The following is a 20,876-nucleotide window of genomic DNA, read 5'->3' on the forward strand; positions in this document are numbered from 1 at the left end:
CATAGTTTATTTAGTACTGTTGGTAAGAATAGTAAACTATTACATTATGGCAACAGAACCAACCTAAACGTGTATTCTTTCAAGCATTTGAAATTCAGTTGTGCAGAGTTGGTTACCTCTCACCCAATCACATATGAGGATTAGCAGTTTTACCCAGCCAGTGAATAAAAGTGAGAGGGGGGGCAGTTAAGTGTAAATAATGCTGTAATCCACAGGATTAGTGGGTGAATATTCAGTTGAGCTGGAACTGAATACATTTTTAGAGGATATTCACTGCACATCTGTAAACACATATTTTAGCCCGCCCTGACTGAAATGATGGACACAAGATATGTCATAACTTGATATAAAAACAACCTTTAGCTTGAACCAGGCTGGAATAAAATGTTGAAGGGGGGTTACATTGGGATTTTATAGGTTGTGGAACTCTATTTGACATTTGTAGTATTTTTTTTCATAATGAAGACCCAACTATCACAGATTACTTACCATATTATTATTCTACTCCATTGTCAGTACTGTTAGATATACATTGTTGCATGCAAATGATCCTACTTTCCAATATCATGCAACATTAGCATATAGTTTAAGAATGTATTTATTAAGAATGCAACAGAGTTGTGATGGATTTCGCAAACTGGATAGAAATATGGAAGCAATGGTCTAACATGCCTATGAATCTGACACTACATATATTCTTAGCTGCTCTACAACAACAGTGGTTTTGAAATAGCATTGATGCTCAGAATAGATTATAGATCATTTAGTAGTTTTGATGATCCATCTCACCAGATTACTTTCTGGCCCTCAAATTCTTCTTTACATCACACATAAAACACTAAAAGGACTGATACACCAAAAAAGGTGTTGTTTTAAACACCAGAAGAGATTGAGTTGATTGTTTTAAAAAATAATATGGAGATGAAAGTTTAAAAAAACATTTAGGTAGAAACTGTCTACAGACAACAGAATGCTATTAAGTCCAAAGAGTATTTCTGTTGGTGTTGGAATCCTACTCATGCCAAGTGCATCACACAGGTATAAATGCACGTGAGGACATGCATGAGTAGTACATACCCTAACATTGAGCAAAAAAACAATCATTTTGCTTGGCCATGTCCTCCAAATATACAATTGGCTCAACAAAAAGTTAACAGCAAACATGGTTTAGCAAAGACAAAGTATAATTTGTTCTTTTATCCATTTTCACTTTTAAGTGTAGGCCTATACTAACATTAGAAAAGTGTCAAAGAATTTCAACATGAATTCTCAAATTGTAATTAGGTCATAGTGACTACAGTACGATGGTGAGTTGACACCACTAGATTGGTCATGAGAAAGAGCAAATGCTTGAGTTGCCATGCGACCAGGCAGATAGTTCCTCAGGTTCCTTGTCATGGTAATCACCATAAAACACCCAACACTCTTCCTTAAATGTCTCTCTCTCGACCATCAGTCAACCAGAAATGCCCCCCCCCCCCTATCCGAAGGAAGTCTTCGCCAGTTGCTTTGTAAAGAAATGTTTTGACCTTTCAACCCTCCTAAGTATGACTCTTCAAGCATAAATCCTATCAAAAAAGTGCACTGGTTCTCTTTCAGAAATATGAGTTTTGTATTCACGCTCTCTGAGTTTGAGACTGTTAGAGTGTCTAGGGCAGCTCAGTGTATCACTCTGGTCCCTCTGTCCACATCCTGGTCACTCAGACACAAGGGCGTGGGTGATTGGCTGTAGGAAACTCAGCTGGGCATTAGCCACAGGTCCAGGAAGTCCCAGTGCTTCCAAAGGATGAACAGAAACAGGGCCAGAATGACGGTGGTGGCCACCCGCGCTCGGGTTTTCATGAGTGGGGTGATGAAGTTGGCCAGGGTGGAGACGAACACCAGCACTACGGCCATGAGTGCCAGGATGATGTTGATGAGTTTGCCCAGCAGGGCGCGGGCGTTGGCGTTCTCCACACCCTCCAACTGCACCACCTGCTGCTGCTGCTGCTGGAGCTCCAACTTAGTGATGCGGGTCAGGCATGACTCCACCGCTTCCTGCATGTATACATACACACACAGGTACAAATGACAAACACAGGCAAACACAATGTTACAACTGAATTAGGGGAACAAGGCTAATTTCTGGAGTCATACTTGTTTATCTACAGGAAAAGTATCATAAACTGTAAATCCAGGTCTCTATCTCTCTACCTGTATGTCTCTGGCTCTCTCATAGGACTGGTAGGCTACTTTCTCCTCCATGCTGGCCAGCTCCTGTTTCAGATTAGTCATTTCGTTTTGGTGCAGCTCTGTCAAGTCATTCAGCTGCTCTTCCAGTCGCTCATACCTAAACAGAGAGAGATTTTTTTTTAAATGTATGAGGCAGAGCCGGTATAATTTAGACCAGCGGAGTAAAGACCAATTCAACGAATTAGAGAAAGATTTTAGATATTTATGCAATTTTCAAGGTGTCACTCCGTTTAATTTAAGCATCAGTTTTATACATTAAAACAACTACTTCTGATCTTGACAAAACTTGAAATGTACAAAACCTGTAACAGTTTCCTTGACCTTTTTAATTATCCTCATGAATATCATTCAGCATAAATCATGTAGTGTAAAAACACTGGACATAATTTACACTGCTGTACTGAAACAAGCTAAAAGCAAAGCAGCTTGTTTCAGCAGTTAGTGTGAGATTGATGTATACTACCAACTCTCATTTCATGCTCTGTGTATTGGCCTAGGTGTTGGTCTGCACCTGTATCTCTCCTCCTGCAGAGACTGGTTCATGTAGGAGTAGTCACTCTGCAGCTGACTCTTCATGTCCTCGATGGCATCCTCCATGTGGGCCTGGCTGGCCTTGATCTCCTGCAGGCCTTCCAGCAAGGTGTCCCAGGAGCTGTGAATGTGGTGGTGGTGGTGGTGGTGCCCATCCAGTCTGGGGCTCCCCAGGCCAGCCTGCCCTTGCCCCGACATCCCACCTCCTACCCCGGCCCCGCCTGAGTGACTGCCTGCCGCTGAGCCAGAGGTGGCACTGGAGCACTCGTCGTCGCTACCGTACTTGGGGCTGGAGACAAGGGTGGCACTGCCACTCAGGGCTCGTTGAGCGGGCGCGTCCTCTGAGTGCCCTCCCACCCCGTCCTCTATGAGGTGGGAGATGTTGTCTGCACTGCCAAATTTGTTGCGGATCAAGCTGGCGAACTCCCGTGGCTTAGACACCACAGCTCCTTTGACTCCTTCTACCCCTCCTTTGACCCCATCCACCATACCCCCGCCAAAGCCATGGAACCCGGCTCGTACATTGGCCCCCATGTCCTTCAGCCCCTGTTGCATGTCCCGCAGCACATCCTTAGGCTGACGGGCTGGACCATTCTATAAGGAGGGTTGAGGGAGGAGGGGGGATGGAAAATGGGATAGATTGACAGGGTGTGAAGGAGTAGCAGATACATGGGTGGATAAGTGGTGAGAGAGGGATGGAAATAAAAGTGGAATGGTGGAGGTGACACAACAGAGCAGGGAGAGGAGAATATTAACATACTTTATCAATAAGAGGGCATAGTCAGAACAGAACCCTCAGATAATCTACCTAGGAATAGGGTTGGGCAGGTTTATGATAGCACCTATACCAAGGAATTTTGAAATACCGGAGACATGATTTCCAATACTGTGGAAACAGTTTCTTTAAAATGTCAATATTTGTACTTTTTAAATAAATAAATGTGTGTGTTAGTTGAAAGATAAAGCTAATCATTCTTATTTGCTTTTCTACAACAACAAAACATCTTTAGATAGTGAGTGAGTGACATCTCATGTCATGTTCTACAAAGTCAGGTATTGAAATAGGTATTTTCAACAACCTGTTGTTAAAGGGTAATTCCACCCAAAACCTATCTTTTTATATTTGTTTCATTAGTTCATTGTTGACATAGTCCCAAAATGTTTTGCTTGTCAGCACTCAAGTGTTCAAGATATGTAACTTTCAAAATACAGAAATCCTCCAGGGATGATTTCTATATTTAATTCATAGGGTAATGTGGATATGGCCCAACCCTACTTATAAAGTGACAACATGTATCATCACCTCAGTGGAGGCCGCTGAGGGGAGAACGGCTCATAATAATGGAATGGCATCAAACACCTGGAAACCATGTGTTTGATGTATTTTATGCCATTCCACTGACTCCTCTCCAGTCATTACCACGAGCCTTTTCTCCCCAATTAAGGTGCCACCAACCTCCTGTGCATCACCTCAGAAAGCATCAGTCAGGGTAAAACATTCAAGTGAGACAAACACATTACATTACAAATGTCCCTTAGGAACAGCTGAGCCACGGAGAGGAGTCATCATCAGTCATGAGATGGAACCAGTGTGGCAGGAACCAACAAACACACACACACACACACACACACACACACACACACACACACACACACACACACACACACACACACACACACACACACACACACACACACACACACACACACACACACACACACACACACACACACACACTCACTCACCTGCTCTGTCTCCTTCAGCTTCTTGTGGTAGTGCTCTAGCTTTTTGTGCAGGTGGGCGATGGTCTGTGCAGACTTCTGGTTCTTCTTCTCAAACACCTGTTTGATGCGCGAGGCTTGCTGCTTGTCTGCGTTGTGGGCCAGCTTCAAGTACTCGGCTACGTTGTCATCTCTTGCCTCCTGTTCTATCCGAATCTGCTCAGTTATCTTCAGGATCTTCTGCTGCAGGTGCTCCAGAGCGACCCGCGTTCGCTGAGGCTCTGCGACCCCTTCAGCCCCTCCAGCCACAGCCCCCAACCCGGCCACTGCCCCTGCCCCCGCACCCACCCCAGCCCCATCCAAGCTGATGTTACTGTCAGAGCCGCCATGGCTGGCTGAGGGGGGCAGGCCCAATGTTGTCACTTCGCTTTTATCCAGCTAAGCAGGGAAAGGGGATGGGGGAGGCAGAGGTGACAGAGTGCGCGGACAGGGAGAAAGTGGTTGCCATGATTGATGTGAAGTCAGCATCGCAAGGTAAACATGATCTTTAAAGCAGAACACCCATCACAATGACAGATCTAGTGACTGTTCTCTTTTCACAGACTTTCCCCCAGATCCTTGGCATAAGACCCAGACAAAGTTACTGTGTTAAGCCTTAATAAACAGATTTTACATCAAGTGTTTTCACAGTGCATACTGCTAAACTGTGAAAAACTATTTTGGCACATGAATACCTGATGAATGTGATGGTGATGATGATGGTTAGGTCTAAGACAACGATGAATACTGTGATTATTAGTTCAGAAATCTGCACAATCAATGTATCATTCTATCCCTTTTAAACTTGTGTGATGTATGATCTAGTGGTGTGATGCTGCATGACATAAACATGGGGGAGTACCCTCCCTCTTCTACTCTGCAACGTGGCAGGCAGCTCGACAAACAATGGAGGTCTAATCTCCCTCAGTGTGAATTCTTAACATCTCACTGAAAGACACAACCATCTGTGGACTGTTTATATAGGATAAAAAACATCTAGTTGTTTCTGGGAGTGGGAATTGTTGTGTTTTAATTATTACCCCATGTCGCCCGGGCAGACATCACAACACTACTGTCACCAACCCCAGCAGACAGGAACCAGGGCAGACACCACACATATCTCAGCAAGCGCTGCCCTAATTCATCTAGTCAGGCCACTGAGGCTTTATTAGGATTGTATTAGCATGTAAAAGAGGTCTCAGAGGAGCCACAGTGCCCTGCACTATTTCCCAAAAGATCCACTGACAAGCAGGCGACAATTTTAGAAAGTAGGTTACAATCAGGTAGCTGCATTGAAATGGAGGCATGTGATTTTAATGGACGAATGACTGCAGGCACTACAATACCAGGCTATTCATCTATTCATTTTATTTCAATGAGAGAAAATGGAAAGCTTATTATGTTACAGACTGGATGAAGGGAAGAAATACACAATGTTCCTTCCTCTCTGGATGGATGGGAAAAAATACAACAAAAACAACACACACACAGAGACAGCAATGGCCGATGCTCAGATCCAACAGTGTGTGTGAAAACACAGGGTTAGGTCCACGGTGGGTGAGGCTCCTGGAGACAAGAGCAGAAGCAGGGAGATGATCATAACAGACGGCTATGGCGTGAAAAAAAGGGTCTTCACATGAGAAGGAGACATGCACTGCGACATGGGTGAAATGAGTGATGGGTGTCAATGAGAATGGAAGTAAACACTAGAGGATGATGAGACAAAACCAGTGCAGTGACAGATTAATTTGGGAACGTTACCATACTGTTTAATCCAGGATTGGCAGTGCAACTGCAGGTCTGTGTTCGAGGCCCATCCTTCTCCTCCACTTCCTCCTTCTCCTCCTCCCTCCCCCTGTGGTCACACGAGACCCCCTTTCCTCAATGTCTTTCCACTACCCAATATCTGCCTATCGCCTTACCAGAGCTTCATGCTCCATTGTTGATAACAAAGATGTCTGCAGTCTCCCTGTCTTCCTCCATCTCTCTCTCTCGTTGTCTCTGCTGTTGCTCTCTTTCTCCCCCTTTGTATCTTACGCTCGCTCTGTCTGCCTCTTTCTTTTGCTCCCTCTCTCTCTTTCCCCTTCTCGCTGTCTGCGTGCAAATACTAGCCGTCCTGCTCTATCACGGCTGTGTGAGCTGAGGCACAGATGATGGAGGAAGAAGGGAGGGGGGATGGGGAGAGTTTAGCGCAGGCGCGCAGGTGCCTATGTGTGCTGAAGCCAGGGAAGCGGAGAGGGGGAGGGAGGGGGGACGGTAGTACAGCAGGGCTTGTGTCAGGGCCTATTGCAGCCCTTTCATCCCTTAAACCCTGAATATACACCGCCTCACGCATGTTAATGGGGGGCTGCTGCAGTGGTTTACAAAAGAATGTGGAGCTACGGCAAGGCTTAAAAAGGAGTGCCCTATCTTCTCTGTCCCATGGTGCAGCATTATATAGGCAGATGCTAAATGAAAGCCATAGAAATAGGCCTACACACACCGATTATAGGAATGCTTGGTGAGGGTTTCCAAAACAGAGAACTAATAATAGTCTCTTTGTGATGGACGGGTTCATATTTGATGCCCTTATTTATTATATATTTTTCTCTTGGTTCTTTCTAATGTGTTGGGAGGTTGTGGGGTCTGTAGGGATTTGGAAGGTTGCCATGAGCTCTCCTCAGACTTCCTTGGGGAAAAGCTCCACAGATACATTATGTTTCACACAGCCATGCTTCCATGCTGAGCTGTATTTATGACAGAATGAATTTTTATTGTGGGTTATTTATGAATAAGCACCATAAATCTTTTTCTATCAACATTTGTATTTATTTTCAATAATATACCATACACACATACTGGAGGGTCCAATCACAGATATCAGCAATCATGACAATCCACACAAAACAAAATTACGTTTCAAGAACGATATAACTATTTGCAAACTGTCAAGAGTTTACGCCATAGTTACAGAGAACACAACGTTATGATCTTACAGGGAGAAGTAGGAGTTAACAATACAATTTCATGATGGTATATTACTGTAGAAGAAAATGTACCCCACCCTCTCCCTTACAAAGTAGGTGAATAAATGTTTTAAGAGAAAGCATTGTTAAGATCTGTTGGAGTTTGTCACAGTACATCACACACTTCAACTGTGGTGGCCCAAGCTTTGTTTATCACAGCCATTGACCGCTCTATACGAGCAATATCTTGAAAATATGATTATTGTGGATATGATAACCACCATAAAGCTTTTGAACTTATCACAGAATAGAATTGTTGATGATTGATTTCGCCCAATCTAGATACACCTGGGTTCCGTAGAAGTTTTAGTCTACATCACCATTCCTAGTTCCAAATTAATCATTGATCAGAAGTGAGGCACAGAGCAGAGGCATAAGAGCACCTCACACAACAAGAAAATACATTTTGAGACACAACATTAGAACCATGAGCAACACAAAGCAGGAGGTCATTGCTCTTGCAGCTCCTGCAAATACAACGGATGAAAAGAACAGCTGCCCCCAAAACATCTGGACTGAACTCCTGGCTGTCAGAGACATGGTAGTGGAGCAATGCTTGGAGCTGAGAAACACAGATGCCAAGTTGAGAGCCACCAAGGGTGTGGTGGAGAAACTCACCATAGTTAATGAAGGTACAGTAAGAGATCAAATCAACTACTGTCTTTGGTTGGTTTTATTTAATAAATATCCTTCAACATTATTTCTGTCATTATAGCCATGGAGGCCAGGCTGAAAGTCAGTGAGGGCTTGGTAGTGGGGCTGAAGAAAGAAATGTCAGGTACTGTAATGCACAAAGCAACATTTTGATAATCATTCCCTTTTTTTTTGATTTTACAGAAGTAACTTGCATGTATTGCTATTTCGTACTTTTTGGTAAGGGTCCCTGTGTCCACAAAGAGGTCAGCGGTGGTGTTCTCTTCTGCACTGGGGAGCACCATAGGGCCTTATGACAATCACACCACTGTGGTCTTCAAACGAGTCTACACCAACATCGGTGGGGCTTTTGATTCCTCTACTGGTACGTATGTATAGTATGTGTGTATATGTGTCTGGGTTCCCATATGTCAAATGATGCACGTGATAAGTTGTAACAGTGGGCATGCACTGTACATAGTAATCTAAAGTATAAAGTGTTATGTTATACAACGGGTGGGTCTAATCCTGGATGCTGATTGGTTAAAACCGCATTCCCGCCATTGTCTATTCCACAAGTTACCACCTGGTAAATCTATGACGTTGAAATGCCTGTTTACTCTGTTCCATCTGACTGCACAATCCACTGTCTCATCAACTATATCACTAATATCTTAATGCTTATATTTAGGTGTGTTCACTGCAAAGGTTAAAGGAGTCTACCACTTTGCGATTACTGGATTTGGCCATGGAACACATCCTATGATTTTAAGCATGTACAAGAACTCCCAGAAGGTCATCTCTGCGTTCCACAACTCATCTAATGATTATTACATCAACATTTCCAACTCAAGTCTCCCTGCAGCTAGAGGTTGGGGAGAATATGTATGTTCAACTCAGGAGTGGAGCAGTTGCCTTTGATGATCACGATGTTGTCACTACTTTCAGTGGTCATCTTCTGTTTCCAATGTGAAAAGGGGCACAGGAGTGAAGGAGTGACTGAGGTGAGGCCTCTGACAACCACAATGGGCTCTGTCAACCATTAATAGCAGTAACAAAATTACAAATCCTATTTTTATTCTAGCCGTCTACATGATGATAGTATTTGTAATCATTATGCTATCAATACAAAAATACTAGGGATTTAGTTTTTAAATCTTCTTTGTTTATGCAAATAATTTATATTTGATGAGCTAACTTTCAGTTTTCAGAATATGATGAACATGATTTAAAAAAGAGTTCATGATGTGGTAATGGTGCATAATGTGTAGCGGTACTTATAAATGTAATCAAACGTACGCTTGGCCTCGTCTTCATGCTTTATACACTGAACAAAAATATAAACGCAACAATTTCAAAGATTTTCCTGAGTTACAGTTCATATAAGGAAATCAGTCATTTGAAATAAATTCATTAGGCCCCAATCCATGACTGGGAATGCAGATATGGATCTGTTGGTCACAGATACTTTAAAAAAAGATTACACTTCTCCGTTGTGCCAGTGGTCATCGAAGGTGAGCATTTTCCCACTGAAGTCGGTTACGACGCCGAACTGCAGTCAGGTCAAGACCCTGGTGATGATGATGAGCAAGCAGATAAGCTTCCCTGAGACGGTTTCTGACAGTTGTATAGAACTTCTTCGGTTCTGCAAACCCAGTTTCATCAGCTGTCTGGGTGGCTGGTCTCAGACGATCCCAAAAATGAAGAAGCTGGATGTGGAGGTCCTGAGCTAGCGTGGTTACACGTGGTCTGCAGTTGTGAGGCCGGTTGGACATACTGCCAAACAACGTTGGAGGTGGATTATGGTAGAGAAATCAATATTAAATTCTCTGGCAACAGCTCTGGTGGACTTTCCTGCAGTCAGCATGACAATTGCATGCTCCCTCAAAACTTGAGACATCTGTGGCATTGTGTTGTGTGACAAAACTGCACATTTTATAGAGTCCTTTTATTGTCCCCAGCACAAGGTTCACCTGTGTAATGATCATGCTGTTTAATCAGCTTCTTGATATGCCACACCTGTCAGGTGGATGGATTATCTTGGCAAAGGAGAAATGCTCACTAGCAGGGATCTAAACACATTTGTGCACAACATTTGAGAGAAATACAGAGGTCTTTTATTTCAGCTCATGAATCATGGGACCAGCACTTCTACATGTTGCATTGATATTTTTTGTTCAGTATAAATATGGCTCCACAGAACTCCGATCTGTATTACATAAATATTTTGTTCCTCTGGAATTGAGAATCGATGCCTGACTGAGGTGGAGAGAAATGTTTTTATAAATATTGGTTACTTATCTTCAGGTCAAAAGATTTTCATGACACCCAAAGGTGAAACAATAAATGTACTTCAGGATAATATATACATACTGTATTTATTTCATTTTTTTCCTAATAACCAATTACACATATCTACCTTATTTCATAATAAATAATATGTTTGTTGTAGCTTTGAACATAAACCCTATGTAGGACTTGTGCACCAACATCTATAAACACAAGTGCATTTTTTGGTGTAATGCATGTTATTAGCAGAATATCAGGGTCTGTGAAGCTATTAGTTTAGTTTGGAAGAATTTTCATGACAGAGATGTTGTCTAACCCCCATTCAAATTACCAATAGCAGAAGGATCAGCCATCATAACAAAAAATAACCGTGGTCCGTGATGGACCTTAGTTTGAGGCAGATGAAAACACTTCATGTGTATTTTACTGCACTTCCACTTGGCTGTAGCTTACTCTAAAATAGCTGTGTGTTTTTGAGGACACAATTTCCCTGTTTAGATTAAAATACCATACATGCACTTGACTAATTTGAGTCCCTTGATGCACCTGCTGTGGGCTACATTAAAAATATTGAGCAATACTGAAAGAAAACGTACATTTCTGATACTATTCTAAGGTTAACTTTCATGTCTGGCCTTGTGTTCAGAAAATCATGAAAGAGCATTGGGGAGGTACCCATCAACAAATTCCCAGGAGTATTATAGCAAAATGCCCTAGTTAGAAGGTGAGGGACATTGGTGACATTTCCTATATAGGAATTTGCATTATAAGCATAACAGTCTTATTCATTACAGTACTCTTCCACTAGTTTCCTATGAGTACATGTTGAGATTTCACAAATGTACACAATATGTACAAACATACATACTTTAGGCAGGAAGTGCTTGCAAAAGACAGACAATAACATGATTCTGGCGCTCTTCACAAGAAATACAGCATAATGAAAAAACATTAAATAAAATCACATCAATCAATACATTTGGACATATGAACCAGAAAGACTTTGTAAAATACTATTATGTTGTTGTGGTCATTTTTCAATGAGACAGTATATTGTAGTAGATTCAACCTCTACCATAAACAGTATGGTTTCATCATTTCAAGATGTCATCAAGACAAGAGGGTTTAAGGGTAGACCCAGAGGCAGGGCTTTGATTGGTCCATTTTAGTGCTGTGGAATGTCAGACAGGAACTTACCTGTCCAGACAGTGAGCTCTTATAGCAAAAGTCCCCTTTACACCAAAAGGTCATAGGGTTTTAGAGGATGTCCTTACATGACTCACAAATGAACATGGATGCATCATTTGAACCGTTTGAATGTTCCTTCATTACCACAGGAAGAACACAAGCCCCCTTACATTGAAATCATTAGTACATCGGTTAACATACATGGATATACTTTTTTTTTTTTACAATATGCATTGGTAATGGATGCAATAAAAGATGTTGTTTAATTTCCCCCTGCATTTGTTTATAGTATTGGTTATGTATTCCTCCAGGTAACTATGCACTCTATGTGTCCAGTGTCTGTGCAGTGTGTGGGTTCCTGCGAGAAGTAGTGTTTGCTGTGGTTCTGTCCCGACTGTTGGCTCTCTGGCTGCTGTGACTGTGTGCCCTGAAATCACTGGCCTGACTTACACTGCGTACCCACCACTCTCTTCTTGGCTTGGTAGAAATCTGCAGAGACAGAAACCAAGAGGACTTGTCAGCATTGGACTTCTTATTCAAAACTTAATTTTAAAGTAAACCAGCAGTTCAACCCTACATCCTTATAACCCTTCCCCAATAACCAACCCCTACATCCACACACGACACCAACACTCCTACCTGTGAGGTTGGTCTGTTTAGTCTTCGGTCTGTTTCGTCTTCAGTCTGTTTTCATTGTGGTTCGTGTTCTCCTTCTTGTCTGGTGTTTTCTCCAGGTTCTGGTGGTTGGCTCCGCACTTCTCAGGTGTGCAAGGGATATTCTCCTTGCCACGGTGCAATGGCCCTGCCCTGACCCCCCCTGTGATGGCCGTCAGGCCTCCCTCCCTCTGTGCCTCTCCCTGACCCAAAAGGCAGGGTTGGTAGAGGAGAGGCAGCTTGGTGCCTAGAACCCCCTCCCACTGGAAGTCTCCCCCAGCCAGAGGCTTCTCTGACAGGAAATCAAAGCCCCAGCGGTGGCAGGCGTCCTCCAGGTCTCTGCGCAAGGTATTCTGGTACTCCTGCTGCAACTGCTCATGGTCCACTGGGCCAAACAGGTTCCGTCTGGCAGAACCTTTCCCCAGGGAGCTCAGAATCCGCTTACGACTGGCCATGGTTGTTCTGGTTCTACACTGCAGGGGACAAAGGGAGAGGACAGCATGGTTAGTTAAGTAGACGGATATCTACTTACAGAGCACAGCAAGAGCAAACAGTAACGTCATCAATAAGATCATGTAAAAAGACCTCATGTCAAATGTAGACACCTGATCTACACCACATGGCCAAAAGCTCGTCGAACATCTCATTCCAAAACCATGGGCATTAATATAGAGTTGGTCCCCCCTTTGCTGCTATAACAGCCTCCACTCTTCTGGGAAGGCTTTCCACTAGATGTTGGAGCACTGCTGCAAGGACTTGCTTCCTTTCAGCCACAAGAGCATTAGTGAGGTCGGGCACTGATGTTGGGCGATTAGGCCTGGCTCGCAGTCGGTGTTCCAATTCATCCCAAAGATGTTCGATGGGGTTGAGGTCGGGGCTCTGTGCTTCAGCACTCGGCGGTCCCGTTCTGTGAGCTTGTGTGGCCTACCACTTTGCGGCTGAGCCTTGTTGCTCCCACCTTTCCGTTTCCACTTCACAATAACAGGGCAGAAATTTTACGAACTGACTTGTTGGAAAGGTGGCATCCTATGACGATGCCACGTTGAAAGTCACAGAGCCCCTTCAGTAAGGCCATTCCACTGCCAATGTTTGTCTATGGAGATTGCATGCCTGTGTGCTCGATTTTATACACCTGTCAGAAACGGGTGTGGCTAAAATAGCCAAATCCACTAATTTGAAGGGGTGTCCATATACTTTTGTAAATATAGTGTACATTGTCGGAGTTGACAGTTTGTTGAATTATCCTGAGTATGTGACACAAGTCCCTTTCTTGTGTCTTCTACTCTACAGAATAGCAAATCTAAAAGTGCTGAAGTTTGATTTTTTAAATTTATGTTTCACTGCAATCAGATGCCTCTGAACTTGTGAACAAAGGTAAATATGATAGATTATTGCTATGTAAGACCAAGACTGTTTCTCTCAGATTTAAACATCAACAACTAAGGTAGTAACCCAATTAAATTATCTTAAAATCGGCCTATCCTATCACCAACCATCAAACTGAAACAAATATTAATAAATGGCATCAATAAATCAGATATTCCAATATAATTCAATAACAACCAAATATCACACCATAATCACTGAAACACTACTCGCTAATGCAACAAGATGTAAGAAGTTGTATAGCTAGCCTAACCCAACCAATAAAGAACTTACCATTTATGCACAAGTAAATCTCTCTCAAAATCCCAACTGTACTTCACTTCATCAGTGTAAAGGAGGAACTGGACTGTGTGTTCAGGATGCTGCAGTTGTATTTAAGTGCTTGCCATCAGACTATGATTCATAAAGCCCTCCTACTGTCCTGATCTAGTACAGTACATGCCTGGGCAAACCTCTACAGCGACATGTAAAGACAAGTCCTGGACGTCAACTCGTGGCTGTAGTACTACGAATAACCACTAGGTGCCAGTGTTAACCCATAACTTGCGTTTTTTACAAACAAAATACAGAGATCCACAAGCACTTTTTGAATGTGCAAATGCACATTCCACAGTTGTAAATGTTTCTGAACATTTGCTCACACATCGTTCTATATTTGTTAAAATGTTCGTTTTATTTGTGAGCTATGTTGAATACATATACAGATCAAGGTTTAATTAGTGAAATATTTTTACACATTTACAGATCCTGGTTTTATTTACTAAATATATTCATAGATCATAGTTTCATTTGTGAATCATGTTGAATATACGCACAGATCATGGTAGACATTTACAGATTAAAGAAAATAAATCTCACTCCAAACTATCTTCGTGAAAACGTGTCTGATGTCAGGGAACAATTCAAACAGAGTTAACTACAGTAAATTAATAGAGGCTGAAATAGGGCAAATCTATGTCACGTGTTAAACTCATTCCACAGAGGGCCGAGTGTCTTCGGGTTTTCGCTCCTGTCCTGTACTTGACTGATGAATTAAGGTCACTAATTAGTAAGGAACTCCCCTCCCCTTGTTGTCTAGGTCGAAAGATCATCGTTTGAGAAGATGGTGGGAAACTGAGGTTTTGTTTGAAACTGCTAGTGAGTTGGGTGAAGCTAATAGTACAGAAAGTGAGAATGGTGGGTTACAGTGGCGAAGAAAAAGGGAAACTTTAAATGTAAATCAGCATTGGAAAATAGGAAACCACGAGACTAGTATTTAATCGGATTGAGGGTTTTGGATCAATGCTACTTGGGAAATCCAAAATCTGGAATGTGTTGGAGGAAAGTGTGGAGTCGGTGAGTCACAAGAAGTGGTCTTATTTAGATTTGTTGTTTCTGCGGAGGAGAAGAAGCGTGTTTTAAGACTCAAAAAAATATTGTTGCGGAATGTTTCCTGTGTGGATTTTCGTAGCAGGGTGCTATCTAGGGGGTTATTTCTGGGGTGGCGCAAGAAATAAAGGCAGAGGATATAACTGAAGACATCGATGGAGTGGTTGGTGCAAATCGACTGACGTGTGGAGAAAATAAATTAAATTCATCCATGCTACTGTTCTTTGATGACGAGTCTCTCCCTTCTCATACAAAGTTAGGATTCATGAGACACCCTGTAAGAGCGTTTGTGTACAAGCCCCTTCAGTGTTATAAATGTAAAATATTTGGTCATGTGTCAAGTGTGTGCAGAAGGGAAGAGTATCGTACGCCAGATGAAGGGAAATGCTGCAACTGTGGAGGTGAACATGCACCTGAATTTCTGGAGTGACCTGTTAAGGTGAAGGAGAATGAGGTGGCAAGGGTAAGGAGTGTCCAGCGTGTCTCCTATCTGGAGGCGGTGAGAAAATTGGAAGGAACGAGTAGCGGGGAAGAAACAACGGCAGTAGCGCCACCAAGACCAGTGAAGGTTTCTCATCAACCGAGGGATAGTGAACTGCTGCATGTTAAAAATGTGGACTTTATTATTTATTGCAATGGTCATAAACTGTACAGCACAAGCGGAGAAGAAATCTAATCAAATTGGTATTGTGAATGCTGCTGAAAGTTTTGGGTCTGTGATTTCACAGCCGACGCCGTGCAAGAAATCCTGATGGTGAATGTACCGCCATCACAGGCCCCTGAGCCCGTGTAGGGATGTATTTTAGAGTGGACTGGGATTGAAGAAGTGGGATGGGCTTTCTTAGTTAACATGTTTTATTTTAATATGATGTAGTTTTCCCCCCTCTTCTGCAATGTTTTTTTAGTTTCTTATTCAATATCCCGTCCAGCTGGTGGTGGTAATGCAACGTTCTCGCTCTGTTGCCAACCGCCGTTAACCCCATCGAAGATGAAGAGAAGATGGTTGTCGGTTTTAATTGAACGGACAAACCAAAAACTCAGAGACATCACTACGGGAACCTGGATGCAGCAAGGACACGTGCAGAGAGAAGTTGCACCGCATTCCTATGAGATCCAAACGGAGCATGGATCACAACTTAGAGGAAACCGAGTGGCTCTAAGGCTTCAGCCGTTTACTCAAGGGACTGAGGATTATCAGGAGGACACTACTTAAGTGTCAAATGCCTTCAGCATTGGACTAAACAGTCTGAACACCCTGACTGACAATGAATGCTATTCAACTGCTTCAATAAGTGCTTCAGCAGAACAACCAAAAAGGACTGTCAAAGCCTCTGAAAGGCTAATTGAGAATTGCAACAAAACAAAAAACCTGGACTGAATGTTTGTTTATGTGGAAACAAAGAGCCATAATAGAGTATTGTTGAACAGAGACTGTATTTAGTTGAAAAACAAATTCACTCAATATGTTTGCCTCCTTAAGTGATGAGTTAGTCAAGCAGACCACCATAGTCCCTGGGCCCAAGAACACCAAGGTAACCTACCTAAATGACTACCGATCCGTAGCACTCACATCTGTAGCTTTGAAAGGCTGGTCATGTGTGACGTGGAGAGGTTGGACACAGGTGCAGAGAAGAGACCAGATGAGGAATCAGTGGATAAGGATAAACATAAATACTTTACTGAGAAACAGTAGAGGCAGGATCACAGTACACTAGAAAAATAACAAATACTAAGCCTCAAACTCACTCAGGAAAAGAATGCACACGGTAAACAATTCAAGCTTCTGCAAAGGACCACAGAAAACTTACCTTTTTCAACAGGGACACAATCATGAACTAATAAGACACACCTGAGTCCAATAAAAGTCTCTAGGGTGGTTTCTGCCTCCCTCTGGTGCCAGGAGGAAACATGACATCATGGCTCATATCAACACCATCATCCCAGAAACCCTAGACCCACTCCTAGACCCATTCCAACCTACGTGAGAATGCTGTTCATTGACTACAGCTCAACACCATAGTGCCCTCAAAGTTCCTCACTAAGCTAAGGACCCTGGGACTAAACACATCACTCTGCAACTGGATCCTGGACTTCCTGATGGGCCGCCCCCAGGTGGTGAGGGTAGGTAGCAACACATCTGCCATGCTGATCCTCAACACTGGAGCCCCTCAGGGGTGCGTGCTCAATCCCCTCCTGTACTCCCTGTTCACCCACAACTGTGTGACCAGGTACGACTCCAACACCATCATTACGTTTGCAGACGACACAACAGTGGTAGGCCTGATCACCGACAACAACGAGACAGCCTGTAGGGAGGAGGTCAGTGACCTGGCCGGGTGGTGCTAGAATAACAACCTATCCCTCAACGTAACCAAGACTAAGGAGATGATTGTGAACTACAGGAAAAGGAGGACCGAGCACGCCCCCATTCTCATCGACGGGGCTGTAGTGGAGCAGGTTGAGAGCTTCAAGTTCCTTGGTGTCCACATCACCAACAACCCAAACACACCAAGACAGTCATAAATAGAGCATGACAAAGCCTATTCCCCTTCAGGAAACTAAAAAGATTTGACATGGGTCCTGAGATCCTCAAAAGGTTCTACAGCTGCAACATCGAGAGCATCCAGACTGGTTGCATCACTGCCTGGTACGGAAAGTGCTCGGCCTCCGACCGCAAGGCACTACAGAGGGTAGTGCGTACGGCCCAGTACATCACTGGGGCTAAGCTGCCTGCCATCCAGGACCTCTACACCATGCGGTATCAGAGAAAGGCCCTAAAAATTGTCAAAGACCCCATCCACCCCAGTCATAGACTGTTCTCTCTACTACCGCATGGCAAGTGGTACCGGAGCGCCAAGTCTAGGACCAAAAGGCTTCTCAACAGCTTTTACCCCCAAATGGCTACCCAGACTATTTGCATTGTGTGTTCCCCCCCAACCCCTCTTTTACGCTGCTGCTACTCTCTGTTTATCATATATGCATAGTCACTTTAACTATACATTCATGTACATACTACCTCAATTAGCCCAACTAACCGGTGCCCCCGCACATTGGCTACCCGGGCTATCTGCATTGTGTCCCGCCACCCGCCAACCCCTCTTTTACGCTACTGCTACTCTCTGTTTATCATATATGCATAGTTACTTTAACCAAACCTACATGTACATACTACCTCAATTAGCCCGACTAACCGGTGCCTGTATATAGCCTCGCTACTGTATATAGCTTTGCTACTGTTATTATTCACTGTCTTTTTACTGTTTTTTATTTCCTTTATCTGTTGTTCACCTAATACCTATTTTTTTACTTAAATTGCACTGTTGGTTAGGGCCTGTAAGTAAGCTTTTCACTGTAAGGTCTACACCTGTTGTATTCGGCGCACGTGACAAATAAACTTTGATTTGATAATGATTCAACCTTTCCTTTGTTCAGTTGTATGAAATAGAAGAAAAAGAAACGCACACCTATTTAGGCGAGGTGCTGTCTAGCGGAGTAGAAAACTTGAAAATAAAAGAGAGCCGCACACTCCAGGAGCTCAGATGCAAAGATTTAATTACCAACGTTTCGACAGCCAAGCTGTCTTCATCAGGGTATAATCACAAACACTGAGGGATGACTCGTTTATATAGTGTCAAAAGACACACGGGTGTCTGTAATCATGGCCAAGAGTGGCCTAATATCATTGGTTAATTCTCAAATATTCAAATGGCATACAAAGAGCAGCATAGAGTTGTATGAAATAACACATTTCCATAAGCCTATAGCCTGACAAGGCTTTTCTGAGTTACTGTTATTTTAATTTACATAAAAAGTAGCATGCATAGATATTTGAAGATTTTACATACAATGAAACTGCAATCCAAACATCAGGAAAAGTTCCCTTTCTCGGTTTCAGGTTACTCTTTGAAAATTAAATTATGGTTTACTTTAAAACTTTTGCTTTGAACATCAGTTTTCTAAAAACTGTTTTACTAAATGCCTGAGGCACAACTAAAGCAACTCAAGTTCTCACTGATGTCTTATCTTTGCTTGATACTTTCTCAAAGTGTACTGTTCTGGCAGAGTGGCAGTTAAGCAGAAGCAGACTTTCATAAACTTTGGGGGGCGTGATTAATTTTCTCTGGTGCAAAGGCTGAGTTAAGCATGTGTATTTCGTCCAGTAAACAACCATTTACACAAATTCAAACTCCAAGTTTTTCCGGTATGAGTAAATTCCAGTCCAGACCAATCTCTTCACTTGGCTTAGACTTCTTGTAGGTTGGACTGATTATTCGAGTGACATTCCAGAGAGTAGACTTCTCCCACCCACAGTTCACACAGTTGTGCCCTTTCTATTTTGGGCTACATGCCTACATTGTAATATGTCTCTGGGTTATGCTATTTCTTTTACTGACATATGGTATTTAGGCCTATGTACAATACTGTAATAGTTGTTTGTATTAGTGACTTCCCTGGACCTCGAATAAAAGTCTGTGTAGGCCTATATATGTCATGAAGTGAGTTGCAGAGGCACTTGAGTCGCTCTGGTGTAAAAACAAAAGAATTAGAGAATACCAGAAGCACATGTTCAGGGCTGCAGGGCAAAGGCCTATGTCTACTGTAGTGTATTTAAAGGGATAATCCTTAGTTGAAACAATAACAAAGCGGGCACCCTGCTTCTGTTTTGGTAAAAAGCTGAGGGATGGGCCTGGAGATTTTTTTTTAATATTTTTTTTAATGACCTTTACCTGATGCTTTTATCCAAAGCGACTTACAGCCAATGCGTGTATACAATGCAACCACTCTAAAATGTATAGACTGTGCTATGCAACGACAAACTGACCATCCAAGATATCACATTTAGTTTTAAGAATGTTTTGAGGCTATACAGTGTTTTTGGGGTTCTGATGGGGTTTGACAGTTGAACTAAGCTTATGAGGCATTTATACATTATATTCTTAAAGAATCAATGGGTATATATCATTCATTTATTTGTCAAAAAATGGATGTAGCAACTACAGATTGACCCTTTTAAGGACCCACAGCTCCACATGTCGTGGATCAATCTTGTGCCGAAATTTGAGCTAGCTCCGACTGATCTACCTGTTCTCGAAGTCAGGCTTGCTTATGTCAGCCAAAACATCAGGCTGCCACACTATCTCCATTCTATTCCACAGATCGCCCCAGCCAACCTCATTCCTGCTGGCATCCTGCCCGGTTCCTTCCCACTGCAGCCGCAAATAAAAGACACCTGACAGTTGACCTACTCTCATGAAAGAGTGTTTAATGACCAGAAACTCAGCCTCATGGGACAGTAACCCAGTTGTTTAGCAATGCAGGAGGTTAACAGGGGCTCTTGGTTCCTTTGCAAGTTATGACATTTTAAACGAGAAGGTACACTCCCCTCCAGATAAATTTGGAAAGTGAATCTGCAATCTAAATTTGCCTCTATACTCCACCATTTTGAATTTGAGATCAAATGTTTTATATGAGGTACAGTGACACCTTTTATTTGAGGGTATTAGTCAGGTCCCAAATTATTGGCACCACTGACAAACATAAGCAAAAAAGACTGTATAAAATAAATAATACACATACTGAACTAAATTGTATGCTCACAAAAATGGGAAAATTATATTATTTTATACTAATACAATTGCTCAGAGATAGAGATTTAGTCAAACAAGTAATTTTAAAAAACATCTAAAAAAGATAGGGATCAAAATGATTAATACTCCAGCAGCCTCCCCTTGCGAGGATAATGACACTGAGCCTTCCTCTAAAATGTTTTATGAGATTAGAGAACACATTGGGAGGAATCTTAGACCATTCCTCCATACAGAATCTTCC

At 42.6% G+C, this 20,876-nt stretch overlaps 1 protein-coding gene and 1 pseudogene across 1 annotated transcript; both read right to left on the reverse strand.

Annotated features, from left to right (window-relative positions):
- Window positions 1–1,737: 1,737 nt before the first annotated feature.
- Window positions 1,738–6,464, reverse strand: LOC120064731 (transmembrane and coiled-coil domains protein 2-like). Its single transcript, XM_039015350.1, has 5 exons — window positions 6,447–6,464; window positions 4,510–4,923; window positions 2,744–3,357; window positions 2,194–2,329; window positions 1,738–2,037 (listed from the first exon to the last, which is right to left on the reverse strand). Exons 1-5 carry the CDS (start codon window positions 6,462–6,464, stop codon window positions 1,738–1,740), a joined length of 1,482 nt encoding a protein of 493 aa, XP_038871278.1.
- Window positions 6,465–10,521: 4,057 nt separating this feature from the next.
- On the reverse strand, window positions 10,522–14,058 carry LOC120065734 (annotated as a pseudogene).
- Between the last annotated feature and the right edge of the window lie 6,818 nt (window positions 14,059–20,876).

The sequence above is a fragment of the Salvelinus namaycush genome, chromosome 20 (assembly GCF_016432855.1).
Source record: "Salvelinus namaycush isolate Seneca chromosome 20, SaNama_1.0, whole genome shotgun sequence".
Lineage (NCBI taxonomy): Eukaryota > Metazoa > Chordata > Actinopteri > Salmoniformes > Salmonidae > Salvelinus > Salvelinus namaycush.

Bases quoted from the DNA above. Each gene is read 5' to 3' on its own strand.
- LOC120064731 (XM_039015350.1), bottom strand. The intron at 2,330-2,743 runs GTGCAGACCAAC...CTCTCTGTTTAG, and splicing joins CTGCAGGAGGAGAGATACAG to GTATGAGCGACTGGAAGAGC. The intron at 2,038-2,193 runs GTAGAGAGATAG...GTATACATGCAG, and splicing joins AGAGAGCCAGAGACATACAG to GAAGCGGTGGAGTCATGCCT.